Source organism: Silurus aristotelis, assembly GCF_946808225.1.
Source record: "Silurus aristotelis genome assembly, chromosome: 15".
Lineage (NCBI taxonomy): Eukaryota > Metazoa > Chordata > Actinopteri > Siluriformes > Siluridae > Silurus > Silurus aristotelis.
In genome coordinates, this window is record NC_139588.1 from 5,586,628 (window position 1) to 5,613,886 (window position 27,259).

The 27,259-nt window shown below is 37.6% G+C and overlaps 1 protein-coding gene across 2 annotated transcripts; it reads right to left on the reverse strand.

The window, feature by feature from the left end:
• Positions 1-4,590: 4,590 nt before the first annotated feature.
• emilin1a (elastin microfibril interfacer 1a) lies at positions 4,591-27,259 on the reverse strand. 2 transcript variants are annotated; one of them, XM_083561781.1, is made up of 8 exons: positions 26,805-27,259; positions 15,661-15,780; positions 12,449-12,636; positions 8,400-10,484; positions 7,387-7,503; positions 7,278-7,295; positions 6,082-6,216; positions 4,591-5,946 (listed from the first exon to the last, which is right to left on the reverse strand). In XM_083561781.1, the coding sequence occupies exons 1-8, from the start codon at positions 26,924-26,926 to the stop codon at positions 5,615-5,617; spliced, it is 3,117 nt and encodes a 1,038-aa protein (XP_083417907.1). In that variant the 5' UTR covers positions 26,927-27,259; the 3' UTR covers positions 4,591-5,614. The 2 variants fall into 2 exon arrangements, with proteins under 2 accessions (XP_083417907.1, XP_083417908.1); XM_083561782.1 differs by lacking the exon at positions 15,661-15,780.

The window sequence follows — 27,259 nt, forward strand, 5'->3', positions numbered from 1 at the left end:
CGAAGTGTGTTTTTTCATAATGAACCCCACAAAACTTAGCTAATTGTTTAAGATTCCAGAAAAAAAGCCCCAAGGTAAAGCTAATTTTTCAAGAAGATGTCAAAAACAATGTCTCAATGTATAAAACATCTGAAAACCTCAAGATTGTACCAAGGTACAAAACATCTTAACAATGTCCCAAGGTACAAAACATCTGAACACTGTACTAAGGTACATAACATCTGAACAATGTTCCAAGGTACAAAACATCTGAACACTGTACTAAGGTACATAACATCTAAACAATGTCCCAAGGTACACAACACATAAACAATTTTTCAAGGGTACATAACATCTGAACATCTGAACATTGTACCAAGGTACAAAACATCTAAACAATGTCTCTAAGTATAAAACATCTGAACACCTCAATATTGTACCAAGGTACAAAACATCTGAACATTGTACTAAAGTACATAACATCTGAACAATGTTCCAAGGTACAAAACAAGAGAACAATGTCCCGAGGTACAAAACACCTATAATCTTTTCAAGGGTAAGTAACATCTAAACATCTTAACAATGCCCCGAAGTGTGTTTTTTTTTTTCATTGTGAACCCCACAAAACTTAGCTAAGTGTTTAAGATTCCAGAAAAAAAAGCCCTTAAAAAAAGCCCCAAAGTAAAGTCCCAGATAAAAAGTGCATTATCCAGGGTTGTGATGCAAAAGCAAAGATTTTATTACAAAGTAATAAAGCTAAGTAATTCCACAAAATAACTGATGTTATATTATGCCAAACTCATTTATCATTAGGAACTCTTATCTTTTAATCAAACTGACCACCTGGGTTTCTTTCCACTTTTGTTACCTTATAGTGGTGGGCTGTCTTGGTTACATTTTTCTTTTGAAATAAACTCAACCAGTTCAAATATCCTCCTTAGATCTTGACCTGGACCAATGGAAAACTCTGCACACACGAACTGCGACACCTCGATATTGTTAGGGAAAGCCCCATAAGTGTGTTGAGACAAGAAGATAAGATAAGATAAGAAGCAATATACCGTATTTTTCGGACTATAATTTATTTTTTCCCACGTTTTGAACCCAGCGGCTTAAACAACGAAGCGGCTTATTTATGAATTTTTCCTGGGTTTTTCCCGGTTTTACAAACTTCAAGCCAAAAAACTGAACCCCATAACATTAGACCAATGACATTTCCGAACGGAACCAAAAAAATGCACCTCATCTGTGTTCTGAGCTGCACGGCATCGGGAGAAAAATATTTTCTTAAACGCACGACGATGCCAAAAGATAAACTCCCGAGAGAAATAGTTGTGAAAGGAAGGAGGACGACAGTGAACAATGACTTTCCTGGTAGGCTACTGTTTAAATACAAGCCGTTGTAAAGCGTTGAGTCTGGGTGAAGGAAGAGCTCGCTAACTCCAGTTTCAACAGAAATCATATAAGCACAGACAGGTTTCCAAAACTCGTGCTTTTTTATTATTCTTGGCAACAGCGTTACGGGTTAGTCAAAGAAACTTAGAAATGAGCATCAGAAAATAATAAGGACATATTCCTCGGTCTCCACACATGCAGTAATAGCGGAAAAATGCGGCGCCAGGCTATTCCAAAAATACCGCTATGCTCCTAAAGGAAGCGCAACATATTTCACCCGTTACACCGTGTAACAGACACTGTCTTTCGTTAAAGCCTGTGTAAAGTCCATTAGTTTCAATGTAGACACCTGCTGCTTATAGACAGGTGCGCGGCTTATTTATATTCAAAATAAAAATCTTTGTCAAATTCAGCTTGTATATGGGTGCGCTTTATAGTCCGGTAATTACGGTAATTTAAAATGAACTATCTACCAGTATTACAAAACAGGCATGCACATTCAGTTAATTGTTGTGCTTATATATACACTAATATGATATGTTAATACTGATGTGATAAGTGTAAAATACATAATAGTCAAAAATACCATAGTAACTTACACTTATGTGGAACAAACATTTTTAGTATTTCTTACCACTTTATCTCTGAAAAGCTGCTTCGAGACAATGTATAAATTATTTAAATTCGAATTAGGAAATTTTTCCTGATTCATGTAAATACATTACATTCATCTATTAGACCAAATGTTTCTCTGGAGAATATGGAAGTAGCCTTCAATTTTACCTTGTTATATTGTGTTACCCTGATATTTGTGTGGTTGGAGTATGATTACTTTTGGACATGTCAGAGGTTTACTATTATGAAGTAACACTTTTTGGGTCTTATTGACTGTATGATAAACATTTTACTACACTCCATTTTTTCACTGATTAAAAATGTTGTTTTCTCTTATAAACAGAAAATGAGCAAGAAAATGTACAGATAACCCAACATTTTTATGAATGTATAACAAACTAGCCAATGTTATGATACATAGTCTTCTCTAAATCAAAGATGCTTCTTTTTTTGCATACTAGTCGAATCAGATGTAGTGTAAGATCATGCTATAAGAATATCCATGTCTTCAACTGCCTCTCTCAGGTTGAATTCCAGCACATTTCCACAAGCTCTTTACTGGACTAAAGCTGATATTACCATGTAAGATGATATATCATCCCTGAGGTTGTGAGAATCTTACAGAATTACAACAGAATAAACAGAAGTACACTGATATCTCATTGCTGTCTATCTACAAGCAAACTCCCAAGAAAGTCCAGTTCATTTTGAGCCTCCAATAGTCTATTTTGTCCTTGTCAGTTTCCCTTGAAGTTACTATGTTAAACTCAAGTACCATGAAAATGCATTTGGACTGTACATTCATATAAAAGGTTTGCTACAGTGGCTTAGAGCTACAGTTGCCATGAACAGTTTTTGCATCCAAGTGTCCAGCAGTAAACATCTGATAACCTCAACAATGATAAACTACAACGATTGGACATTATGTGTCACCCAGATGAGGATGTGATCCCTTTAGAGTCTGGTTCCTCTTAAGGTTTCTTTTTTATACCATCTCTGGTATTTTTTTCCTTGCCACTGTCACCACTGGCTCAGTCATTAGGGATAAACCTATACGGACTGATTTATAAAAGTAAAAGTTATATTTGTAATCTATTTACTTCTGTAAAGCTGCATGTCCATTGTTAAAAATGCTACACAAATAGCATGAAATTCAATTGATTGCATTTCTAATTCAGAAAAAACAACCAAGGTTATTAGCAAGCTAATACATATGCAATGCAGTAGGAACAGAGTATGTGAGTTGCGACGGAAGTTTCTAAAACATCCTTCTCCACATTCACACACAATGTGCTGATCACTAACGTGATATAAGGGGAGGATGTTTTCAGATCATGAACTGACTAAAAGATTGTTAAAACCTTTACCTCTTGCTGCAAAGTCCAGCTTTGGACACAAGAGGTCCTCAGCTCTAAACCCATGATGTTTGTACTGTCTAGATCGGGGGTTCTTTATAATTTTTTGTTGCCTCTCTTACAAGAAAAATTGCTTAAGAGCACATTTTCCATAGACAAAACACAATGAGACCAAGTTGACTTTAATTCCTTGTTTCTGAATATTGAGATATAGATTATTGAAACCGTTCAATTGAAATGCCTGTTCAAACACAACAAAAAAAGTAGAATAGTTTTGATTATGGTGTCAATGGAACCGTTTCATTGACCCCTGGGGTTCCTAAAAACCATATATATATAAATGTACCTTAAATTAATACTTTTTAAGTTTTTAATACTCTAATTAACATTGGCATGAACAAATATGGATACTTTATAGAAATGTATATTTATTATTTGTGAAACCAAACTCAACATAGAGCATAAATTCTGGACATGTTTCATAGATGTTTTCCAAAGAAACATGAGAAAACATGACACATGAGAAAAAAACTATGAAAATACCAGGTTCTTGTTACTTCTCTTTCTTTGCAATAAACAGTTTGCTTACACAAGCCTATTTACATTTTCATATAACAAGGCAGCTTGTAAAAATAATAAAAATGTTTTAAAGGATTGTTTTAAATTACGTAAATCATCAAGACACCACACAGAACTTTTGCTGTGTTTCCACACGGACGGTTTTAATTGCCGTATATGTGCATCATGTCAGATTTCGGTGCTTGATTTGAGACTTAGTGCATCATGAAAACAAATGTTTAGTAATAAAAAAAAAAAAGGTTTCTATAGAGTTGATTTTATTTATAGTTAAGTAAAAAAAAAAGGACGTTATGAAGAAATGTGTGCTGTGTTAAATGTTTTACATTTGCCTCTTTAATATTTATTTATATTTTTAATAAAAAGTGTGAAACAGAAATGTGCGCTGCATTATTCGCATGTTCATGAAACTATATGTAAAATATATAAAGAGAGAGAGAGAGAGAGAGAGAGAGAGAGAGAGAGAGAGAGAGAGAGAGAGAGAGAGAGACGGGTATGTAAATCTTTGTTTTTATTTAAAAACACGCACAAATAACACAAATGCCTATAAAAGTGTCCTTTTTTCAAAATGTTAAAAACTTCAAATTCACAACAAAAGCAAAGCTAAACAATAGTTTATATATATATATATATATATATATATATATATATATATATATATATATATATATATAAAATATTCAACTGAAATCTGGTAACAAATTAGTTTCTTAGACTGTATTTGATACACAGCAATACCGTATAGAAACATTGAGCTTTTAAAATATAAAACAAATGTCACATTTATTACAAGTTCCAAGCCCAGGAACCAGCAATCTTTCTGAAAAATTATGCTTCATGAAAAAGCGAGTGAATGAGTGAGTGAATTAAAGGGTCTGGCTCCTTTTTCTCATTTCTCTCTCTCTCTCTCTCTCTCTCTCTCTCTCTCTCTCTCTCTTTCTCAGGATAATTAGCTAAAAGGAATGAGTGTATGTTCTCATAATTTTCTCACAGGTCTCAGACCATAAAGATGTTCCTTATGCTCCTCTAATGCACTTATAAAAAAAAACATTGAACTTCAAAGCTTTAGCCTGCTGTACAGTACGTGAGCTATTTATCTTGCCTGCATTGTAAGTTCAAGGTTGAGGAAACAGTAAAAAAAAAAAAACATGACAAAACCAACAGCAGCATACTGACATTTTTATGGTTTACAAAAGCAGGCTTTCTCATAGCTTCTGTTATTTCAAATTTGAACTGTTTCTTTTAGAGCATGCGATACTATTTTTTGCTGTCCTTGCTGGCTTGTTATTGCCCAGTGAATTACATTAACACAAGAGTGAACTCTTTCCCTCCCAAATATGGAGTTTTTATGGCAAAATAAGGGCTGCGTTATTATGGCCATTTGAGGGGGAAAAAATGAATGGAACCTTAAGCACATACAAGCAAATTTGGTCACTTCTACAAACACACTTGACTGACTTGATCTCTCTTTCTCTTGCTCGATTCTTTGCTAAATAATTTTAAGACACAAACATAAAAAAAAACTTAGATCTAACAACATATTTTGGATGGTTTTAAAGAAAAAATCTTTGTAGTAAAAAAAAAAGAGCTTTGTAGTTAAAAATTTCACTAAAAGTCACTAAGACAGTACAAAATTGTTGAAAAATAAATATTAGAATCCAAAATCCAATATTTCAACCAATCCTTTCTCACTCTTATAACACAGCATCTATATTCTCATACAGCAGCATCCCGCTGAACATGGTAAGAGGTTCGACGGAATCAGCGAGAGTCCCTGTGACCAGGTCGATGCACACAGTGTCTCCCACCTTTAGAGGAAGTATGATGTTGAAAATGACCAGAGATCCTGGAGTTCTTCGTGTTTCAGACATAGGCTTCTCCAAACCCTCGGGCTGGTACCCGGTCGAGTCTCCACGCGCGATACCGTAGTTCGACTTCGACAACACCGCCTCTATCTTTGCGTTTTTCTGCCCAGTTAGGACTGCACTAAAGAAATAACGGCCACTCACCGGGGCTGTGAATATACCTGTAAGAAATGAGCACATCTATCTTTAAGGAAGACATTATTTTATATTTTATTCAGTTACAGTTATCATAAAAAATGTCTATTGAAAAACAGAAGGTAATATATGCTAGAGAACTGCCAGTGATGCCCACATACCTGTTTGTGGACTGTAAGACATCCCTTCATTGACAAAGACCTTGTTAAAGACAATGGTGCCTGCACCGACCTGTGGTTGTGTAAGAGCTGCTGAAAAAGACAGCCGTGGTACTTTTGCATCATCTCCTGGAGGACCTGTCGAGTCAAAATTACGTGCACACATTATAAATGTATCGTGTCATGCCAGCATCCCTAGTACAACCCCAATTCCAAAAACATTGGGACACTGTGTAAAATGTAAATAAAAACAAAATGCAATGATTTGCAATGTCATAAATCTGTGTTATATTCACAATAAAACAGAATGAAGAATATACTGAGAATATATACAATTTTAAGGATAAAATAGGGTCATTTTGAATTTGATGGCTGCAAAAGGTCTTAAAAATGTGGGACAGGGCCACGTTAACCGCTGTGAAGCATTTGTCCCTATACATCTGGAAAGTGAGGAGAAGTTATGGGACAGGGATGTTGTCCCACATGTGCCTGATACAGGATTCTAGCTGCTCAACAGTTCTAGGTGTCCTTTGTTGAGTTTTTTCGTTACAAGATGCGGCAAAGGTTTCAAAAGTTGGAAGGTCAAGACTGCAGGCTGGTCAGTTCAGCTCCCAGCGTCTTCTCCTATAAGTCATGCTATTGTCATAGATGCAGTATACAGTTAGCATTGTTTTGTTTTCTGGATGTTAGCATTTGTTGCTCTAAAACCTGTATATATCATTCAGCATTGATGTCCATTCCACAGGCACTATTGCACTCCCATACCATCAGAGATAAGGCTTTTTGAACTGAGCACTGATTCCTGCTTTTACTATGTTAGTAAGTTAAGGTTACACATTGTCACTCTGTACTATGAAGTCACCAGGAAACATCCCTACTTTTTTTCAATTGTTTTGCAATTTTCAAACCAGGAGACAGATCAATGTGATTTAAATGTTTATCTCCACTGGTAGTCGATGCACCAAGTTACTCTCCGTAATTTGCATCAACTTTTTCATGTCACTACACACGTCTGCATTTCCAACCAGTGGTCACATTTAAAAATGATTGATCTCTTGTCGCTTCGTCACTATGTATGAACAAAGCTTTACTTGTGTCATATAAAAAGCATTTTCTTTGTCCTTTCTAGGTTTTCTGTAAGAACTTCACCTCTGTGAGTTGTCTGAGCAGGATAATGGGTTAAAAAAAAAAAAACTAACCTTCTTCACCTCTTGGACCTGCAAAGCAAAACAAAGACATTTGATGATTTAAATAGTAAATAAAATCTGTAGCAAATAAAACAGGCAGAGAGAGTTCTCCTTTTTGTACCTGGTAGACCAATTGGTCCTTCGTTCCCTGGTATACCTGGAGGACCTTCTCTGCCCGGTGGACCTATTAGACCTGGTAAACCTTGATGACCTTTCTCTCCTTGTGGTCCTGGAGGTCCTATAATAAAAAAAAGTGGGAAAAAAATGCAATCCAATATTGTCAGAATTAGCTTGATTTGAGAATGTACAGGATTTTTGTTTGTCTAGGGTCTGATTCATTCATTTGGAATACTGTTATGTCAATATGGTTGGATGTTATGCTCAATCTCAAGTGACTTGCTTAGTTGTTCTTTTTCAGTAACTTTTTAATCCTGGTCCTGGTTGTGTTTATGTCTAGACCATTGTATCGTAAAGTAAAAAATCTTGTCACATAACGATAATACTTCATTAGCTAAACGAAATTATACTGTTTTAAATCAGGTTCATGGATATATTGGTTCAAAGATAGCAGAATTCATTTTGGTAATGCAAACATAGAAAGAAAATAGTTCTTAAGATTCCTATATATTTTTCATTCATCAATTCATAATTCATAATAAATTGTTTTTCTAAAAAAGTTTTTCTTAGATGTACTAGTCTTCATTGCGTAACACAAAGTGTGCATTTTTTTTGTGAAATGTGAAGTAAGCCATTTTTGTATTTGAGTGAACGTACAAAAATTCTTGCTTTGTATGGAATAATTAATCAAAAGTTCAAGACATAATGCTTGAGAACTGTATGTGTATAATGGATGCAGTTCAGTGATCCATTCTCCTGTGTATCATACATTTATTAAGATACCAGAACTGTGGGGTCACAGCTTCTCATTTAACACTGTTCAAGTTGAAAAGTAGTGGAATACAAAAAAAGGTATTACGTATAAAGTACAGCTAATTAAAAAATGGATTTACAGTAATTGAGCAAAATATTCTTGCATACTGGCCCCATTTATACAGCTATTATTAGATTTCCAGTTATTAGAGTTTTTTTTAAAACAGAACATCTTGTTTATTAACATTGTATTTGGCTACATACCAGTAAAATTCTGCTCAGTAAAGGTCTGGAAATCATTCAGGAAGTCCAGTAGTGTGGCGTTGAGACTGTTCATCTTGCGATGGATATCCTCTAAGTGAACACTCTCAATGTTGTGCATGGCTTCCCTCTGAGTAATGAGGGTCGCATTGAGTCCATTAACAAATGTCCAAAGTCCGGAAACCTGTCCACTTATTGTTGTCAAGATCTGTTCCAGATTCTCAGAACGTGACTCCAGTCTGCCACAAACATTCTCCATTGTCAAAAGCCTTTCCTCAAGGTCCTGACCGCCCTGTTTACACTCTCCTATTTCCACCAAAAGACTGCTAGTAAATTTCTGAATATCATGACTAATGTTCTTGAACTGTTCCTGGCTGCCGTCAATGTGCTCATCCAGACCTTCTTGGATCTTGCTAATTTGCAAAACAATTTTGTTCTTGGAAATACCCAGGTCAGCTATTATGTTGCCATGGCTGTGAACGGTGTGCCCTAATCCCTGCAGGGTGTCATTAACAGAGCTCAAGATCAGTTTGATTCCTGAAAGCTCACCTTGAATGGACTGAAGATCCTTTTTAAATGTGCTAGTTATATTAATCTGACCATGGATGTGTTCCTTGTGTTCAGTCATACTAATCTGGTATAGGTCCTTGCACTTCTCCACTTCCTCTTTAAGTTTGCCCACTTCCTCCTGCAAATTGGAGCAGACCTGTGAGCATACACTTTCATCAGAGATCACCTTTCTGTGCAAGTTAGTGAGTTCATTTTGATAGAGCTCAAAGGTGCTGATGGTTGTGTTTCTCAAGTTGCCAATTTCTTTTTCAATGTCACCGAAAGCAGAACAGTTAATACTTAAGATCTCAACTTCTGTGACAAGCCTATTCAAATTCTCACCATTGTCACCCATGAGAGCTGTGATCTCCTCAACATTGTGGCTTAGGTCTGAAATGCGGTTCATCATGGAGTCACCAGACACGGAAAGATCTTTCATCTTAGTGTCAAACCTATGGATGTCTTCCGTGTTGGCAATGACTCTCCATTCCAATGCTTTCACAAACTCCACGGTCTTATTTGCTTGGTTTTGTGCCGAACACATATCTGCACACAACGCGACCGCTGACGTCAACCTGCTGTCCAAAACCGACGTCTTGTTTTCCAACTCGTTCACGCGATCTGTGTGGTCAGTAACGGAATTCTTTATTTCTCTCATGCTGAGTTCGATCTTAGAAATTGTTTGATTTTGAAATTGTTTTTGATCGTGGACAGACTCCCGTATCTTGCTGAGTTCTCTTTCGACAAAATGCTTCGTAGTGGTCTCGGTGTGAGAGCATTTTTGCACAGCTTTCCTCACTGTTCCGTTGAGCCGACGCTCCAAGTGTCTTAGGTGGCTGTTTAGCTTTTCTTCTGATATATTTCCTTGTCCTGGATTCCTTGCGATCCCTTTCAACTCTTTTTCAATGCGCTCATATAGATCATCATACAATTCCACGCCGGAACTGACTTTCTTCTCAAGTGCTCCGATCCGCCTCTCGATGTCCACGATGGAATCACAGCAGCTCTTTGAGTGAGTCAGATCTCTCTGCAAAACCTCCACTGTCTGCCTGTGGTGCTGCTCCATGACACTTACATGCTTCTCTAGGGCACGGATTCTCTCCCTGTCCTCCTGCTGTTGCTGCCGAATGCTCTCGACACCACTCTGGCAGGCAGAGCAGGACAGTGTGATGCGAAGCTCGAGCTCACGGAGGATCTCATCTTTCAGCGTACTATACTGACCTCCTCTGTCTAGCTCGTTGCCTACACCATTGCCACTGACCAGATGGTTGTTAATACTTATTAGGGTCCTGTCATGTACTTGTGTCATGTTGTCAAGCAGGTCCAGCTTAGTCTGAATGCTATTAATGGTTTCTCTCATTTCAGGTTGGGCTGCATCAGCAGGGTTCTGACCACTAATGTGGACTCCTTGTGACCAACGAGACTCCTCGTGGACTTTTTGCTTCACTCCCTGTAAGGTGGACTGCATGTCACGAAGTTCTTTATTCAAGCTTTCAATCTTCTTCTCAAGTTGTCTGATTTTATCACTCTCTCCTCTTTCTGAGAAAGGAAAAAACACAACAATTATAGGAATGCTTTTATTTCAATTGTCTCACAACTTCTGTGGCATGGTTCTATTCTCAAGCAGAATGGATATGATAGAAAAGCATGTCTGTGGGGCATATTCCTACTCATCCTCTATCATCTGATATTCTTGAAACTGTTAACACACATATGCCAGCTCTGATATATCAAATGTCATCAAGTGCTAGAAGATATAATTAGAGCTAAAAGATAAAGAAAGCATAAACCATAGATATCAACCTCTGTTGAATATGTACTACAGGTAGTCGTCAACTTACAACCCATGCAACTTACGACCATTCGACTTTACGACCACAATCGCTAGCCGCGGCGTACGTTTTTTTACACAGTTCTGTACATATAGCCTACTCTACTTTTGACCCAATCGTGTTACGAGTGTAGCCACGGCATACAACAGTTCGTACCAGCTTCCGGCATCATTTCACAGTACTGTACATATAGCCTACTCTACTTACGACCAAATCGTGTTACGACCGATTTGTCGGTCCCAATTGTGGTCGTAAGTCGACGACTACCTGTACTATTAACCCCCTGATTATTCCATATGGTGGAGAAAATTGTTCATCATGGCAAAGAGAGAATGCAGAAATTATTCTGTTTACTGTAAATAAAATAGTCTCTGCAAATGTTTGTTCATATTAAGCTACATATGCAGTTTAGTGTGGTAACGGTTTCATTCACTTGCTTTTGAAATGAGGTCAATTGACAAGTAAAATTAATTTATTTATATATTTTTTTAACCATGGTTCCCTGACGGGGAACGAGATGCTCGTCACCAATGCTTTGGGACCACTTCCGCGTTGTACACATTCAGAATCACGTGTGCAATCAGTCTAATGGAAAGCGCGCCGTCACCGGCGGGGTGACATCATGACCAGGAAGCTACAAAAATCACACTAAGTGAAACCTGCACTAACTTCTGAAAAGCGAAGGAAGCGCTGCAGGGATGCAGGCATTGTGCCATGGAGACGCAGTGTCTCATTCCATCAGGGGACCATGGTTACATGCGTAACCTGGAGACGTTCCCTTCAGAAACTCGAGCTGCGTCAACAACGCTTTGGCAATGAGAGTTCAATCATGCCGGACTGACCAATCTCTGCCTAGTGTGGATAAGCACAACTAAGTCGAAGGACAGAGGGGCCAGGAGTGGCACTGAGGTCAAGGTAATAAACCTGACAAGGTCAGCGGGGTGGACCAGCCCACAGCGTTGCAGATGTCTTGGAGGGAAACTCCAGAGGACAAACCTTAGAGGCTGCCATACTCCGAATCAAGTGAGCTCTGACCCAGAAGGAGCAGGAAGACCAGAGGGGTTTATAAGAGAAGGAAATAGCATCCGCAATCCACTCTGCTCTCAGACAGTTCTGGGGACATATATGTAGAGTGCTCCCACTGAACACAGTCGGTTAAGTCCTGGTCTGGGGCCTGAAGAGAAGGAGGAAAGAATGCCTGGCAAAATGAACATTAAATTCATGGGCAACAGCTCTGGTGGACATTCCTGCAGTCAGCATGCAAATTGCATGCTCCCTCAAAACTTGCAACATCTGTGCCATTGTGCTGTGTGATAAAACTGTACATTTTAGAGTTGCCTTTTATTGTGGCCAGCCTAAGGCACACCTGTGCAATAATCATGCTGTCTAATCAGCATCTTGATATGCCACACTTGTGAGGCGGATGGATTTTCTCGGCAAAGTGCTTGCTAACACAGATTTAGACAGATTTGTGAACAATATTTAAGAGAAATAGGCCTTTTGTGCGCATAGAGAAAGTCTTAGATCGTTGAGTTCCACTCATGAAAAATTGGGGCAAAAACAAAAGTGTTGCGTTTATAAATTTGGTCAGTATATATTATAACAGTACACTATAAAAAACTGAGTTTCTCCAAAGCTATGGTAACATGTTTATCAAAGTCATTTTTGTACCTTCTCCACCCTTCTGTTCATTCCCAGGACTAGGTCCAGATGTTGAAGGTGCACCATTGGTGACCTGTGCGTCATCATTGGGCCCGTTGCTGCAGTCTTCCCCTGAGTAGCCATTGCAACACTTCCATTCCATCTGTGTCACCATTTTGTAAGAAATTTTGTACTTCGGCCTTCTGTATGTCCGATATCTATTAAGTAAGAAATGATAGATTATAAAAACATATTCTAAAATAATTACAAATGCTTTGAAAGACCACAGTTGTCAACATATTTTGCAATATTGTACATATTTTGCATACAGTGCATCTGGAATGTATTCAGAGAGCTTCACTTTTTCAACATTTTGTTGTTAAGCGTTATCCTTAAATGGATTAAATTCATTATTTTCCTCAAAATTCTACAAACAATACCCCATAATGACAATGTAAAAGAAGTTTTTTTGCAATCTTTGCAAAGTTATAACAAATAAAAAAACTAAAAATGACATGTACATAAGTATTCACAGCATTTGCCATGACACTTCAAAATTGAGCTTTGGTGCATCCTGTTTCCACTGATCATCCTTAACATGTTTCTATAACTTGATTGAGGTCCACTTGATTGGAGTGTTTTATATGGTCCCACAGTTAACATAGCCATAACAAGCCATAAAATACATGCAATTCTCTGTAGACCTCCGAGACAGGATTGTATCGAGGCACAGATCTGGGGAAGAGCACAGAAAAATTTCTGCAGCATTGAAGGTCGCAAAGAGCACAGTACCTCTATCATCTGTAAATGGAAGAAGTTTAGAACCAGGGTTACTGAACGATTGGGGGAGAAGGGCCCTAGTCAGGGAGGTGACCAAGAACCCAATGGTCACTCCAGAACAATCATCCCTGCAGCACTCCACCAATCAGGCCTGCATTATAGAGTGGCCAGACAGAAGCCACTCCTCAGTAAAAGGCCCAACTGGAGTTTGCTAAAAAGGCACCTGAAGGACTCTCAAACCATGAAAAACAAAGATTTAACTTTTTGGAATGAAATGCCAAACATCATGTCTGGAAGAAACCAGGCACCACTCATCACCTGGCCAACATCATCCATGTTTTTCAGAGGCAGGAACTAGGAGATTAGTCAGGATTGAGGGAAAGATAAATGCAGCAATGTATAGAGACATCCCTTAGGAAAACCTACTCTAGAGCGCTCTGGACCTCAGACTGGGGTTTCGACAATGACTCTGAACACAGCCAAGATAAGGAGTGGCTACAGGACAACTCTGTAAGTAGCACTGTAAGTAGGTTTTCCACGTATACAGTATATACACTCCTGAACAAAATCTTAAGACCAGGGAAAACATTCCAAGTATTCGCATTTTGCACTGGTGAATCATAACCAGGTTGAAAGTACAATATACTATCTGGACAAACATTTGTGGACACCTATCTATAAGAATGGTATGTTGTGGTTTTTTGTAACATCCCATTCCACATTTAGTCTCTATTCGGTGATATATGAGCTTCATGCTTCTGGGAAGATTTCTACTAGATTTAAAAATATGCTTGTGGCGATTTGTGCTTATTCAGCTACCAGGGCGTTAGTAAAGCTAGGTACTGATGTAGGTGAGGTCTGGGGTGTAGTCAGCATTCCATTTCATCCCAAAGGTGTTCATTAGGGTTTAGGTCTGAACTCTATAGCAGAAGATCTTCTACTCCAACCAAAGTAAAGCATATCTCTTTGTGCACAGGGCATTGTCACGCTGGAACAGATCTAGTTCAAGTGAATGGGGTAGAACCACATATGGCCCAATACTACATACTTACACTTACAAACATATAGCATATATGGTGATCATATACACAAGCAGGTGATTGTGAACACAACAACAATGGGTTTGCATAAACTGTCAAAAGCCGTCTCAGGGAAGCTCATCTGCATGTTCGTCGTCCTCATCGGCGTATACGACAGCGTGTTCCAGTTACTGCCAATATCCAGCAACTTCACACAGCAATTGAAGAGGATTGGACCAACATTCCACAGGCCACAATCAACAACCTGATCAACTCTATACAAAGGAGATGTGTTGCTTGAGGCAAATGGTGGCCACACCAGATACTGACTGGTTTTCGGACCCCTGTCATTAGAATATTATTCTAATATTTAATGTATTTTTTATTTCACATCATATTTAAACACATAGAGGTGGATAGAGGGATCTACTCTGCCTTTAGAATATTCACAATAGTTTTACGAGTCGTGAAAAGAAAAAGCAAGTGCTATGGCACAGGAAATGAGTCAAATTTGAGCCTGAACATTTGAGCGTCCCTAATTTAGAATGAATAGAAAAAAATTAATTGAGAGCTGACTTCAGTGAAAATGTTACCTTTTTTCAAGGCAATGTGACTATGTGCTATGTGCTATGTTTTTATGTGCTATGTGACCAATAGAGAGAAATACTGTACTGTGCTGTACATTAAAAACACCTAGTCTTTTATTGTTAGAGACAAATGCATGTTCCTGTTGTTTCTATGCAACAAACTTTGTAATTTGCTAGTAGTTATTTTAGCAAACTGTCACCTTGGGCGATAACAGTAGGTTTTGGGTGAAACTTTCACTTCATTAGAACCAGTTTACATTTGGAGAACATAGCTATGTATTATAAAGATGTAAGTTAACTGGTGAAAGGAATACTGAACCAATATGGCTATCATTCCATACTTCAGTTTCATCTGAACTGCAGCTTATTTAAAACAACTTGACCATACAATGGGCGAAAGCATATGTCCAAGCTCTGTTATCTACAATGGAATGGCCTGTCCAGTCGCTGCACCTAAATCTATTGAACTGCTCTGGGATGAACTGGATCACAAGGTCAGAAATAAATCTTGAACAAGAGAAGAACAGCTTTGGCGAGTTTTACAAGAGGCACAGCAAAGTATTTTGGCTAAAAGTTTGAAGAAACCAAAATGCCAAGAGTGTGAAAAGCTGTTATTCATGCTAAGGGAGGATTTTTCAATGAAAATGAAGTGTAACATCTGCACACTTATATATTTGTTTGGTCAAAGTAAATCTGCATACTATTAAATGAACTAGTTTGTTGCATAGAAACAAAAAGAACATACATTTGTCTCTCAAAATCCATAAAAAATAGGTGTTTCCCAACTTTTGACAGACACTATTAATGCCCGTGTAGACTGGATCTATATTTCTGACAAACAGAGCAATATACTTACACCACAACACGAGTGCACTGGCCCCAACCACAATGCTGGTATTCAGGCTTTACAAAGGTCTCCACTCCATCCTCCATAACACAGCTAACGGTTTTCATTACCACATAAGCACACCAGTTCCTGTCAATAGACATGGCAAAATAAAAAAGTTACTGTTGAATATATATATATATATATATATATATATATATATATATATATATATATATATATATATATATATATATATATATATATATATATATGTATGTATATACACACAAATACACACACACCCATCTATAAGTTCAGGGTAATCAACATCCAGTTTCCTTTCGCCTCTGATTAGAGATGCCTGACAAAAAAGCTCAAAGTGTTTTTAAGACACCCAGCAGGCATAAGCATTGATCACCCCTGGGGGAAAGGCTTGAGCCTTTATTCTCTCAGGACAATGACAAGTGCCTCTAGTCAACATATATAACAATTATTATATTTATTAAGACAACAAGGTGTGCCAAAGGCCATGTAGGATCTGCTTGAGTGATGCATAACTATTACATATTCACAATGTTACACATTAAGAATGTTACATATTAACATATACAGATTAAGAATGAGGTAAGGCTGTAATGTTTACTATAATCTCTCTTTCATGTATACACACACACACACACACACACACACACACACACACACACACACACACACACAAACACACACAAAAGAGTATGTTTATTGTTGTTAAATAATGCAAAATATTTAGTACACAAAAAATCTTACTAGCTGATTTCTTTATAAAAGGCACAGGGTTAGTCACCACATAATATATAAATTTTGCTCGGTCATCATCAAACATGCTGAAACATCACAAATGTATAAAATCACATGCTTACATCTCAAGAGCTTTGGGTTATGTTCCCATTTAGCATCAGAATGGTTTCCCAATTTTAAGAAATTGGTGTACTATAAATGTGATTCGTGCAAAATACAACAGAAGGGACAAATACCAAAGAGAATTTACAGAGAAGAATGACCAGACTGGTTCATGGTAACAGGAAAGGCTTCACACACTAACACAAATAACCCACAACTCAGGCCACACAACATGTCACACCTTGGGGGCTGTGCACTGGAAAAAGATTTGGCAATGCCTTCAACAGTAAAGTCGAAACATCTGTGTCTCACTGTACATGTGCCTTGTGTGTGTGTGTGTGTGTGTGTGTGTGTGTGTGTGTGTGTGTGTGTGTGTGTGTGTGTGTGTGTGTGTGTGTGGGTGTGTGTATGACTGCTTTTGGGTGCAAAAAAATAGTAATGGTGCTATTCCCTTTTTTCCACTTGAGCCTCTGCCCACCAAATCTGTTCTTGGCATGACCTACAGAATCTATTAATATGTTTTCTATTATTGATCACCAACCCCCTCCCTTTCCCTTCAACAATGACTAAACACTCTTATTCCAAGCAGGAAATCTCTCTGGCAATCACAAAGCAAAAACATTTATGCTCTGTCATAGTTTGAGACTTGCCAACAACTTTATACCTTAATCAGCACAATTGTGTGTTCAGGTTCAGAAATGCGCCCATCCTGGTAAACTTAACTTATTTAGTCTGCTTTTTTAGATCACTATTTACATTTATTGCATTTGGCAGATGCTTTTAACCAGAGCCACTTAAAACTGAGCAGTTGAGGGTTAAAGGCCTTGATCAAGGACCCAGAAGTGGCTGCTAGTTGTGCTGGAATTTGAACTCATGACCATCTGATCCAAATACTGTACATTAACCACTGATCTACCACCTACCTACCCATTTACCCTCCATTAAACATTTATTTTTTATAACACTCAAAAAATAAGTCTAATAAATAAATGCATTTTTGAAAAGATACAGACTAAAAACAAGTCAAATGATCTGCCAGTGCAGTAAGATAATTACACATTTACATTTGCTGCATTTAGCAGATGCCTTTGTCCAGAGCGACGTACAAAAGTCCTTTGAGTCTCTATCTATTAATAAATCTCCACTGGTACGCTAGATTACAAACTTAATATAAATATACTCTTAAATTCTACAAAGCAAACTTGGAAAGTGCTTATTTAAGTGTTTCAGGAAGAGGTAGGTCTTCAACCGTCACCTGAAGACTCTGTTGTACGGACATCTAGGGGAAGTTCATTCCACCACCTCGGTGCCAGAACAGAGAAGAGCCTTGAAGTATACTTACCTCTCATTCTGAGAGAAGGTGGTACCAGTCGAGCAGTGCTGGAGGATCTCAGACAGCGTGGTGCAGTGCGAGGTGTGATGAGGTCTCTGAGGGTCCATTTTTGGCCTTTTAGGCAAGCATCAGTGTTTTGAATCTGATACATGCAGCTACTGGAAGCCAGTGAAGAGAGCACAGCAGTGGGGTGGTGTGGGAGAACTTAAATTAATTAAACACAAGTAGTGCAGCTGCGTTTTGGATGATTTGCAGTGGATTAAAGGGTTCAGAGAAAGACCTGCCAGCAGAGAGTTGCAGTAGTTCAGTCTTGAAATGACAAGAGACTGAACAAGCACCTGGGCAGCCTGTGTGGACAGAAATGATTGAATCCTTCGGATGTTGTAGAGAAGAAATCGACAGGAACGAGCAACATTAGCGAAATGTGAGAAGAAGGACAGTTGATTGTCCATAGTTAACCTAAGATTACTAGCAGTGGCTGAAGGGGAGAGCAGAGAGTCATGAAGAGTTATTCAGAGATCTTGACCTGGAGATGAATCACCTGGGATGACAGCAGTTCTGTTTTGCTGGGGTTGAGTTTTATTTGATGAGCACTCATCCATGAAGATATGTCTGTCAAGCAGTTGTAGTTGTTGATGTCTGATGGGTCTAGAGCAGGTTTCTTTAAGAAAGGAATGACCATTGCTTGTTTGAAGGTAGTAGGCACATTGCCAGATGTTAAGGACCCATTGATGAATGTGGAGATAAAGGGCAGGAGATCTTGTGTAATGGTCTGAAGCATAGTTGAAGGGAATGGATCCAGAGGACAGGTGGTGGGATTGCAAGATTGGATGACGTGCAGTATCTCATCTTCTGTTAAGATTGAAAAGCTTGACAACAAAGGAGTAGTGGATTCCTGGATGTGTTGTTTAGTCAGAGTTAGGGCGAAAGTGAAGGTCTGGCAGATTTCCTTAATCTTTTTATAATAGAAGGAGGCAAAGTCATTAGCAGTCAGGGAGGACGGAGCAGGTGTGGCAGAAGGGGTTGAGTAGTGAAGAAAATATATTGTGGAGCTTACGAGGATCTTGTGCCAAGGCCTCAAGCTTTTCCTTGTAGAAGCCTAGAAGGCTACACTTGGTAAGATTTCTTAAAATAAGAAAACATAATTGAGCTTTATAAAAGAGCAAAATGTCTTAAAAAAAAGGCATAAAAAATTTATTCCAAGCATTCGATTTAGACTAATTAACTTAAAATAAGCTTATTTTTATTTCTTTTAAAAAGTTAGCTTTTTAAAATTTGTGTGAAAATAAAACAGAGCAATTAAACAATAAAATGTACCTTAATTTAACAATTGTTTTCATATTTTATATCATATAACATACCACGAAGCATTTAAATTAAAAACAAGAATACTAATAAAATCCAGATCACACATTCTTAAGCATTGCCACCAATTATTTGTTGAAATGTAGACTGTCGTGTAAAACATAGTAGTAAGGATGCACAACAACAAACAACTTATTGCAACATTAAACATTATTCAATGTATTTTTTACAATACTGACCACTGAAATATATTCACCATGAGAAACTGAAATCAAACTACAGAGCCATCAAGTAAAAATCTATAAGTAGTTTGTATAAAGAACAATGTTCCAAAAATTTATAAGCATTCTGGATAATGTTTGGAAAGAGTGTGGTGACTTAATAAAGCAGAGTGTTTTAATTTGGTATTAGGTTGTAAATAAATTAGTTGTTGTTGACATAAAACAAGTCTGATTATTGAGCATTTTCATAGGCAAACTAAAAACTAGTTATTACAGCTAAAATTCTTTAAAAAAAAAATACAAGGCATCAAATGATGTCTCTGACTTTTAACTAAGTAAGAAAAAGAAATTAATAGAAAATGTTAAAACAATCATAATAATCTTACACAATCTGCTCTTGCTTAGTATTTTATTCTTAGAATAAGACCAAAAAGATCTTCACTAGATGAAGAGTAACAGTTGAATGATTATATGTGTTATAAAATATGAGTGATTCCCTTTGTAAGAGTTTTCAACATCAGTCATTGGCTTGCCTGAGTGATTCCTTAGTCTTTAAATTCATCAAGCCTGTGGCACCCCATGTGAAATCACCCCAGGGGGTACAGCAGTCCATTGCATGGCACGCACACACACACACACACACACACACACACACACACACACACACACACACACACACACATTTTAGGAACTAAATACAAGCTAAATAAAAAGTGATGGCAGACAGACTTGTGCACCAAAGCAAAAATTTGAATAAACATAGGTTAACTCAACCACATCAACAACTATTCAAAAGCTGGAACCTCTGTGATCTGTTCATTTGCCACAATGAGCTTGCTGATTAAGTATACAAAGTCTTCAAAGGCCTGTCAAAAATGTTATTTTTTCATTTGTGTAGTTTGGAAAAAAGCAAAGGTCTGGAGGTCAACAAAAGGCATACAGGTCACACTTAAGAACTCTTTGATGGTCTCATGTCTGATTTCGCCTCTCCCACCCTACTGGGCAAGACACTGACAGGTTCTTTGAAAGAACAAATCAGACCAGTGCCTCTACCCTTTAGGGCCATCGATGCACAAAACCTCACTATTAAAATCACTCTTGAAATTAAGTCTGTAAAAAAGCAGCTTAGGCTTTGTGTAGGGTTTTACTGGTTTGGGGTCAGATTTTTTTTACTCCTTAGAAATAAATCAGTGTCAAATAAGTGCATCCTAAAATCATTACTTATAAGGCAAGCTTCCTTTAGAAGTTTTTTTTTTCATATCCTGGAGCAAGGGGTATTAACTAAGTAATCAAGGTTATTCTCTATCACTAATCGACTGATCCCACCATCTTCCAAGGTACAATGAAGTTCTGCTCTGGGAGCTTGCTAGTGGGATGAACATCCCCATGATGCCCAAGTAGCTGCATACCTAACAGCCTTTAAATGATAACGAAAAAACTTACTTCTGCCAAAAAAATCTTAAATGAGCACTTATTAGGTATTTTAGAATATATTTATTCATAAAGACTTTAAAGCACTTGTTTATACATATTTATAACTAATTTATCTGTATAAAGCTGCTTTGAGACAATGTCTATTGTTAAATGTGCTCTATAAAAAATGTAGTGAACATTTATAAGTAGCTTTGGATGTCTTGACTGTCTGCTGAAAAGGATTAAATATAGTGGTAATGTGTTCATTTGTTAAATGCAAAATTTACCAAAAATATTTTGGTAAAATCTTCCAGTTTTGGCACAGATGATTCATTAGCTATGGAGCTAATTATAAACTGTTTCCGAACAGTGGGACACTGCGGTGAGACAGTTCTCCGCAGTCTAGTTTATTCATGGTTTTTTGTGTGGTTGGCAGATGTGATATGCCTCTATATCTTTGAGGGGTGTCCCCACCACTAACGGGTTCCACTGATTTCACTTGGGGATGTGGGACAGGGTATGAAAAATGAAAGCATTGTTTACTTGAAGGCAAATGGGCCAGAAGGTCATTATTGATAACGTTGCACAAGGACAAACTTCCAAAACGTAATTCCATCTTTTTTTTTATGCTTTGTCTGAATCTGGTTTGTAGAAACGCTCCCGTTTTTGCATGTTAAGCAATCACATGCTACCACAGGGAAAGCTTCTGACCATGGAACTAGTTAAACTGAAGTCTGACCATGGCCAATTGCAACTAAATGTCGAACACTCCTTAAGTTTCACAAGGAAAGCTTCTTGCCACATACCCCCCGCAGTATTGTATTATTAGTAACGACCCCTTCTGAGAAAGACCCCTTCTGAGTTGTTGTTATCAGCTTTACTTTGCCAGAGCTTTACCACCAAATCAATGTTTTACACGACAGTCAGGAATGAATTTGTTCAAGTTTAAAACCATGTGTTCTTATCTTAAGTGCTGTCAGTCCATTTCCCTGTGAAGTTTCAGATAAACCTTGCTCCTGGCAAACATCAAACAAATCTTTAAAAAGTCTTAAAGAGGGTTAGAGACTGTAGTAGTAATGTATGCCTAAAAGAATTTGAAAATCACTGGACTATTAAGTAGCAAAGAGCTAGTTGGTACAAAATACTGTCTACATCTACAGACTAAAGATTGAATAAACACTATGACTGGCACAACCTAGTTGAAAATCTTACTTCTCACCAGATGTTATTCTGCCAAAGAAGTTGAATTAAAACCATTCAAATTTACAAAATATAAACATGCTATACAGTACCTATAGAAGGTCTTTTATGGCTTCAAAGAGACACATGCATGTGAATAACAGCTTTACACACTCCTGGTTACGTGACCGTTTGTTTCTCCAAACATTCAGCTGAAATACTTCCTTTTAAAACTCGCTTGTTCTTTACTAGTTAAAGATTTCTTTTTGACCTTGTGATCTGGTTCATCCAAAAGCAGCTCAATAGGATTTAGGCATGAGATGTAGGTGACTGGGAAGGTCATTCCATGATAGATAACACTTCAGGCAAATGTTTACTATGTGTTTATATAAATGCATATAGAGCTTGGACGTACACAGGGCAGGGTACAACAATGTACCTCCGAACAGTGGTACATTTTTGTACTTTTTTGTTTGTACCTCTAAAAGAACATTTATGCACCCATAGTGATAAAGATGTACCTTTGTGTACTGGTATGCTTTAAAATTACATCCTGAAAATTTTCCATTGCATTTTACTCATTCTGCTGAACTGATTTGTCCTAAAAATTTAATATATTATATTAAAATAGCATATAACATAATAATATATCATAATAATAATATATGTAATATACAGTATATCACTAGGGGTGCATCAATGGTCTTTTAGAGATACAAACAAGAAGGTGCAAAAATGTAACAATATTCAGAGGTACATTGCTGTACTGCTGGAGCAACAAAGCATTTTTGTAGGTCTTTAAGGTACATTCCTGTACCTTAATTTTTCTGTGTGTACGGTTTGGGTCGTTATCTTGTATGGAGAAGTCATCCAATAAGATGGAGTACAGAAGTAATTGCACAGTGTTGAAGTATGATGGTATGAATGGTAGCCATGTTTTCTTTTTACCTGGAATCATTCTCCAACCTTCCCAGCTCTAAAACAACCCCAAATTATTAAGCTTCCACCTCCATTTTTGACTGTGGGGGTGAGGCAGTCACAGATAACATCTTCTCTCCTGTCCTCTATCTTACATAAGTTCTTGTTTTAGACAGGCACTTTACATCCATTGGAAGGCCAAACCCAGTCCTAAGCACTTAAAATACCAAAAGAGAGATGGAGAGACAACGGTGTTAGGAGCTAACTCTACTGTTAGCCATGTCATATTTCACAAATCTGTTAAAATAAAAGTGTTATCCAACAAACAGTCTGAAGTGGCATTCTTTCTATAAAAAGATCAGCCCATGGTTGCAGCTAAGGACTCAGACAGTAATTCCTCTGTACACTGTGCTCTTTGAGGCGACCAAAGCCAAAAAAGGGCAGGTTTTACAAGCAGCTCTGTCAAGTTGATGGAAACTCTGATAACTTTTTATGTTTTTGCTACAGATGTCAAGCTTATTTGGCTGGGCAGAGTGTACAGCTAAAAACACTATTCAGTAACCAGTCTGTTCACTAACCAGACTATTTAAACCCATTTAGTGAATTCTGAGCAGACATTAGGGACTTGATATGGATTTTCAAGTCACAAACCAAATAGACAGACGTCTTGCTACATACATTTACATTTATGACTTTTGTTAGGTTCCCTTATACAGAAAGTTACAACTGAGCAGGTAATGGGTAAGGGCCTTGCTCAAGGGCCCAGCAGTGGCATCTTGGTGGGGCTGGGATTTTAACTTGTGAACCTTCCAATTCGGAGTACACTACCATAACCATTACATATGAATTAAGATTTTTAATGGTGCACCTGTGCATCCATGCAGTTATCCAACCAGCCAATCGGCAGCAGCACAATGCATTAACTGATACAGATGTGGGTTGGAGTTTAATTTAATGTTTGCATCAAAAATCAGAATGGAAAAAAGAGTGATCTCTGTGCCTTTAACCATGGCATGGTTGTTGGTATTAGATGGGTATTTTCAGAACAATTCAAAACGTGCAGATATTCTTCAGTATTCACACACTAGTTAAAGTTAATAAAGAATAGTTTTAAAAGAAATTAGAGTATAGAGTCTGTATAGAGTCTCTGTCTTTATACTGGGAAGTGGAAGCACAGTGGTTAAGACATTGGACTTCTGATCAGAAGGTCTTGAACTCAAATACCAGCACCACCAAGCTGACACTGCTGGGTCCCTGAGCCAGGACTTTAACTCTTAACTGCTCAATTGTTAAAAAAAATGAGATAAGTGTAAGTTACTCTGAATAAGGGTGTCTGCCAAATGTTGTTTGTTAAATTCTTGACAATAACATGAAGAATTGTAATCATTTTTTCCAACCATCATGATAAACGATATAAATGTCTAAGGGAAAACATGTTGATTGTACAAAAACAAAATCTATGTTCCTTTTTTTGCTCATTGTAGCTCATATATTTTATATACAAAATAAAACGCCAGATTTTAAGAAAATAAGATTTGCCGAAGTTGCTGTCATTACTATACTTTGGAATGAAATTTTATTTCACAGACAATTTCAAAAAAAGGTTTTTATTACTTATTTAAACAGTAGAAGGGCATAGAACAACAGTCCTGAGCTAATTCTGCAAAACTGATCAGCACAAATGAATCATTTTCATTTAATTAGAGTATTTTTGAGTCACTCACTCTGGTGTGTTTTTAAACTATTTTATTAAAATAGTTCTCCTCCTTTGCACATGTCCAAACCATCTCAATCGGGCCTCTCTCACTTTGTCCCCAAAACGTCCTACATGCGCTGTCCCTCTAATTAACTTGTTTCTAATCCTGTCCATCGCCATCACTCTCAATGAAAATCTTAATATCCTCAGCTCTGCCACCTCCAGCTCCACCTCCTGTCTTTTTTTTAATGCCACTGTCTCTAAAGCATACAACATTGCAGGTCTCACCACAGTCCTATAAACTTTCCCTAAACTCCTACTCACTTTCATTCTCCTTTTCTCCAGCACGTACCTCCACATCTCCAGACTCTTCTCAACCTGCTCCTTACTCTCACTACAAATCACAATATCATCCGCAAACATCATAGTCCACAGAGACTCCTGTCTGACCTCGTCCGTCAACCTGTTCATCACCACTGCAAACAGAAAAGAGCTCAGAGCCGATCCTTGATGCAGTCCAACCTCCACCTTGAACCAGTCTGTTGTTCCTACTGCACACTTCACTGCTGTCACACTCTCCTCATACATGTCCTGCACCACCCTCACATAACTCTCTGACACACCTGACTTCCACGCTTCTACCGGTATGTCATCTCGTCCAACCGACTTTCCACTCTTCATTATCTTAATCACTGCTTTTACTTTCTTCTTACTAATCCTATCTACTTCCTGCTTCACCATCTCCACACCATCCAACTTTCTCACTCATAAATTTCCCCACATTCATCAGCTTCCCTCACATCTCCATCATCATTCTTTATTGCTCTAACTTGCAGCACATCTTTCCCAGGTCGGTCCCTCTGCCTGGACAATCAGTATAAATCCTTAACTCCTTCCTTAGTGTCCAACATCTCATACAGCTCCTCATATGCCTTTTCCATAGCTTTAGCCGCATCCCTCTTCAGCTGCTGCCATGACTCATTGAGTCAGAAATTTTACATATTTCATTTACCATAACATATATATATATATATATATATATATATATATATATATATATATATATATATATATATATATATATATACATATATATATATATATATATATATATATATATATATATATATATAGAGAGAGAGAGAGAGAGAGAGAGAGAGAAAGAGAGAGAGAGAGAGAGAGAGCGCAAATGTTTAAACTAAGAATATATACAATCTTAAGATATATAATATGATATTGAATTTGATGCCTGCAACAGGTCTCAAAAAAAGTTGGGACAGGGCCATGTTTACATTAGCATCATGTCTTCAAATGTTTTGTAAATTTAGTGAATTGAATTCGAAACGGTTTAATTTAATAACACTTGTTTTTTCCAGACTTTTGTTGCCCCGTCCCAACTTTTTTGAGACGTGTTGCAGCCATTAAATTCGAAATTCCCTAATTTTTTCCTTAAAATGTTACAGTTCCACAATTTGAACGTTTAATATGTTTTCAATGTTCTATTCTGAATAAAATATGGATTTATGAGATTTGCAAATCTGTTTATATTTACATTTTACACAACTTTTTGGAATTGGGCTTGTGTGAGATTCACATTAACTAACATTTACCCTACAATCCTTCAAAGGATAAACAAAACCCTTCATACAAATTTTATTTTGCAATATACATCAATATAAAAGTTTTTTTTAATGCAATACAGGCGTATATAAACTTGTATTAACCTTGAATGACCTACTCCCCTGTCTTTCTTCTGGCCATACTTTTCCACGTTGGCACTCATCCTCTCCTCATTCAAGTTCTCTTTCTCACTCACTTCCCTCTTTCGTATCGTTCCTAATGTTCCTCCCTGTCGTTCTTCATTTCACAATTTGATTCTAAAATACGTTTTAGTGTAATGCATTAGGATGGTAGGCAGAATACATCCCCAAGTAGTGGGACTGAAGAAAAAAGATCTCATGGCCACATAAGCAACAAATAAAGTTCATAAACTAGACCTAGATGATCATTTATACTTCTCATTGATTTTTCTGATCCTAGTATTGGAATGAAGTAAGTCACGCCCACAAATATGACGTCACATACGTAGTACATTCTCAAGAATGAACTCATGCATGAAACAAATCATTTTGGGTCCCTTTTTTTTTTTTTTACCAGAATTCCCTCTATATTTTTTACAGGGTTCAGGGTTCAGGGTTTGGGGGTCTAGGGTTGAAGGTGTCCTCACCTGTGTCTGCTGACTGCGCCCGTGTGCTGAGTGTGTGTGGGTGCTGTGTGAGATCCCGCTACACACACGCATTGGTGCAGCAGCAGCGCAAAGAAAGTCAGAAGAAAAGAGCGCGCCATCATTTACAGGAGTAAAAGATCTCTTTTCAACAGAGGTACATCCGATTCAATATGACAAAAGAAGGTTTCAAAAAAGGTAAAAAAAAAAGTAAAAAAAAAAAAAAAGACCGATTTGCGCGCAGGAACGGGATGATCCGCGAGTGGCTCTCTCTAATCCCCCCGAGAAGAAATCTCAAAACCACAGCTTTAAGGTCATTCCGTAAGAATCTGGTGAACCAAAGCTGAGGATCACTTCAGCATCCACATGGTTATCCACTCCGTCCTAAGACATGTGCAGATACAATGATATTGAGTGTTCAGTGGCGCACAGAAACTGCTCTCTCTCTCTCTCTCTCT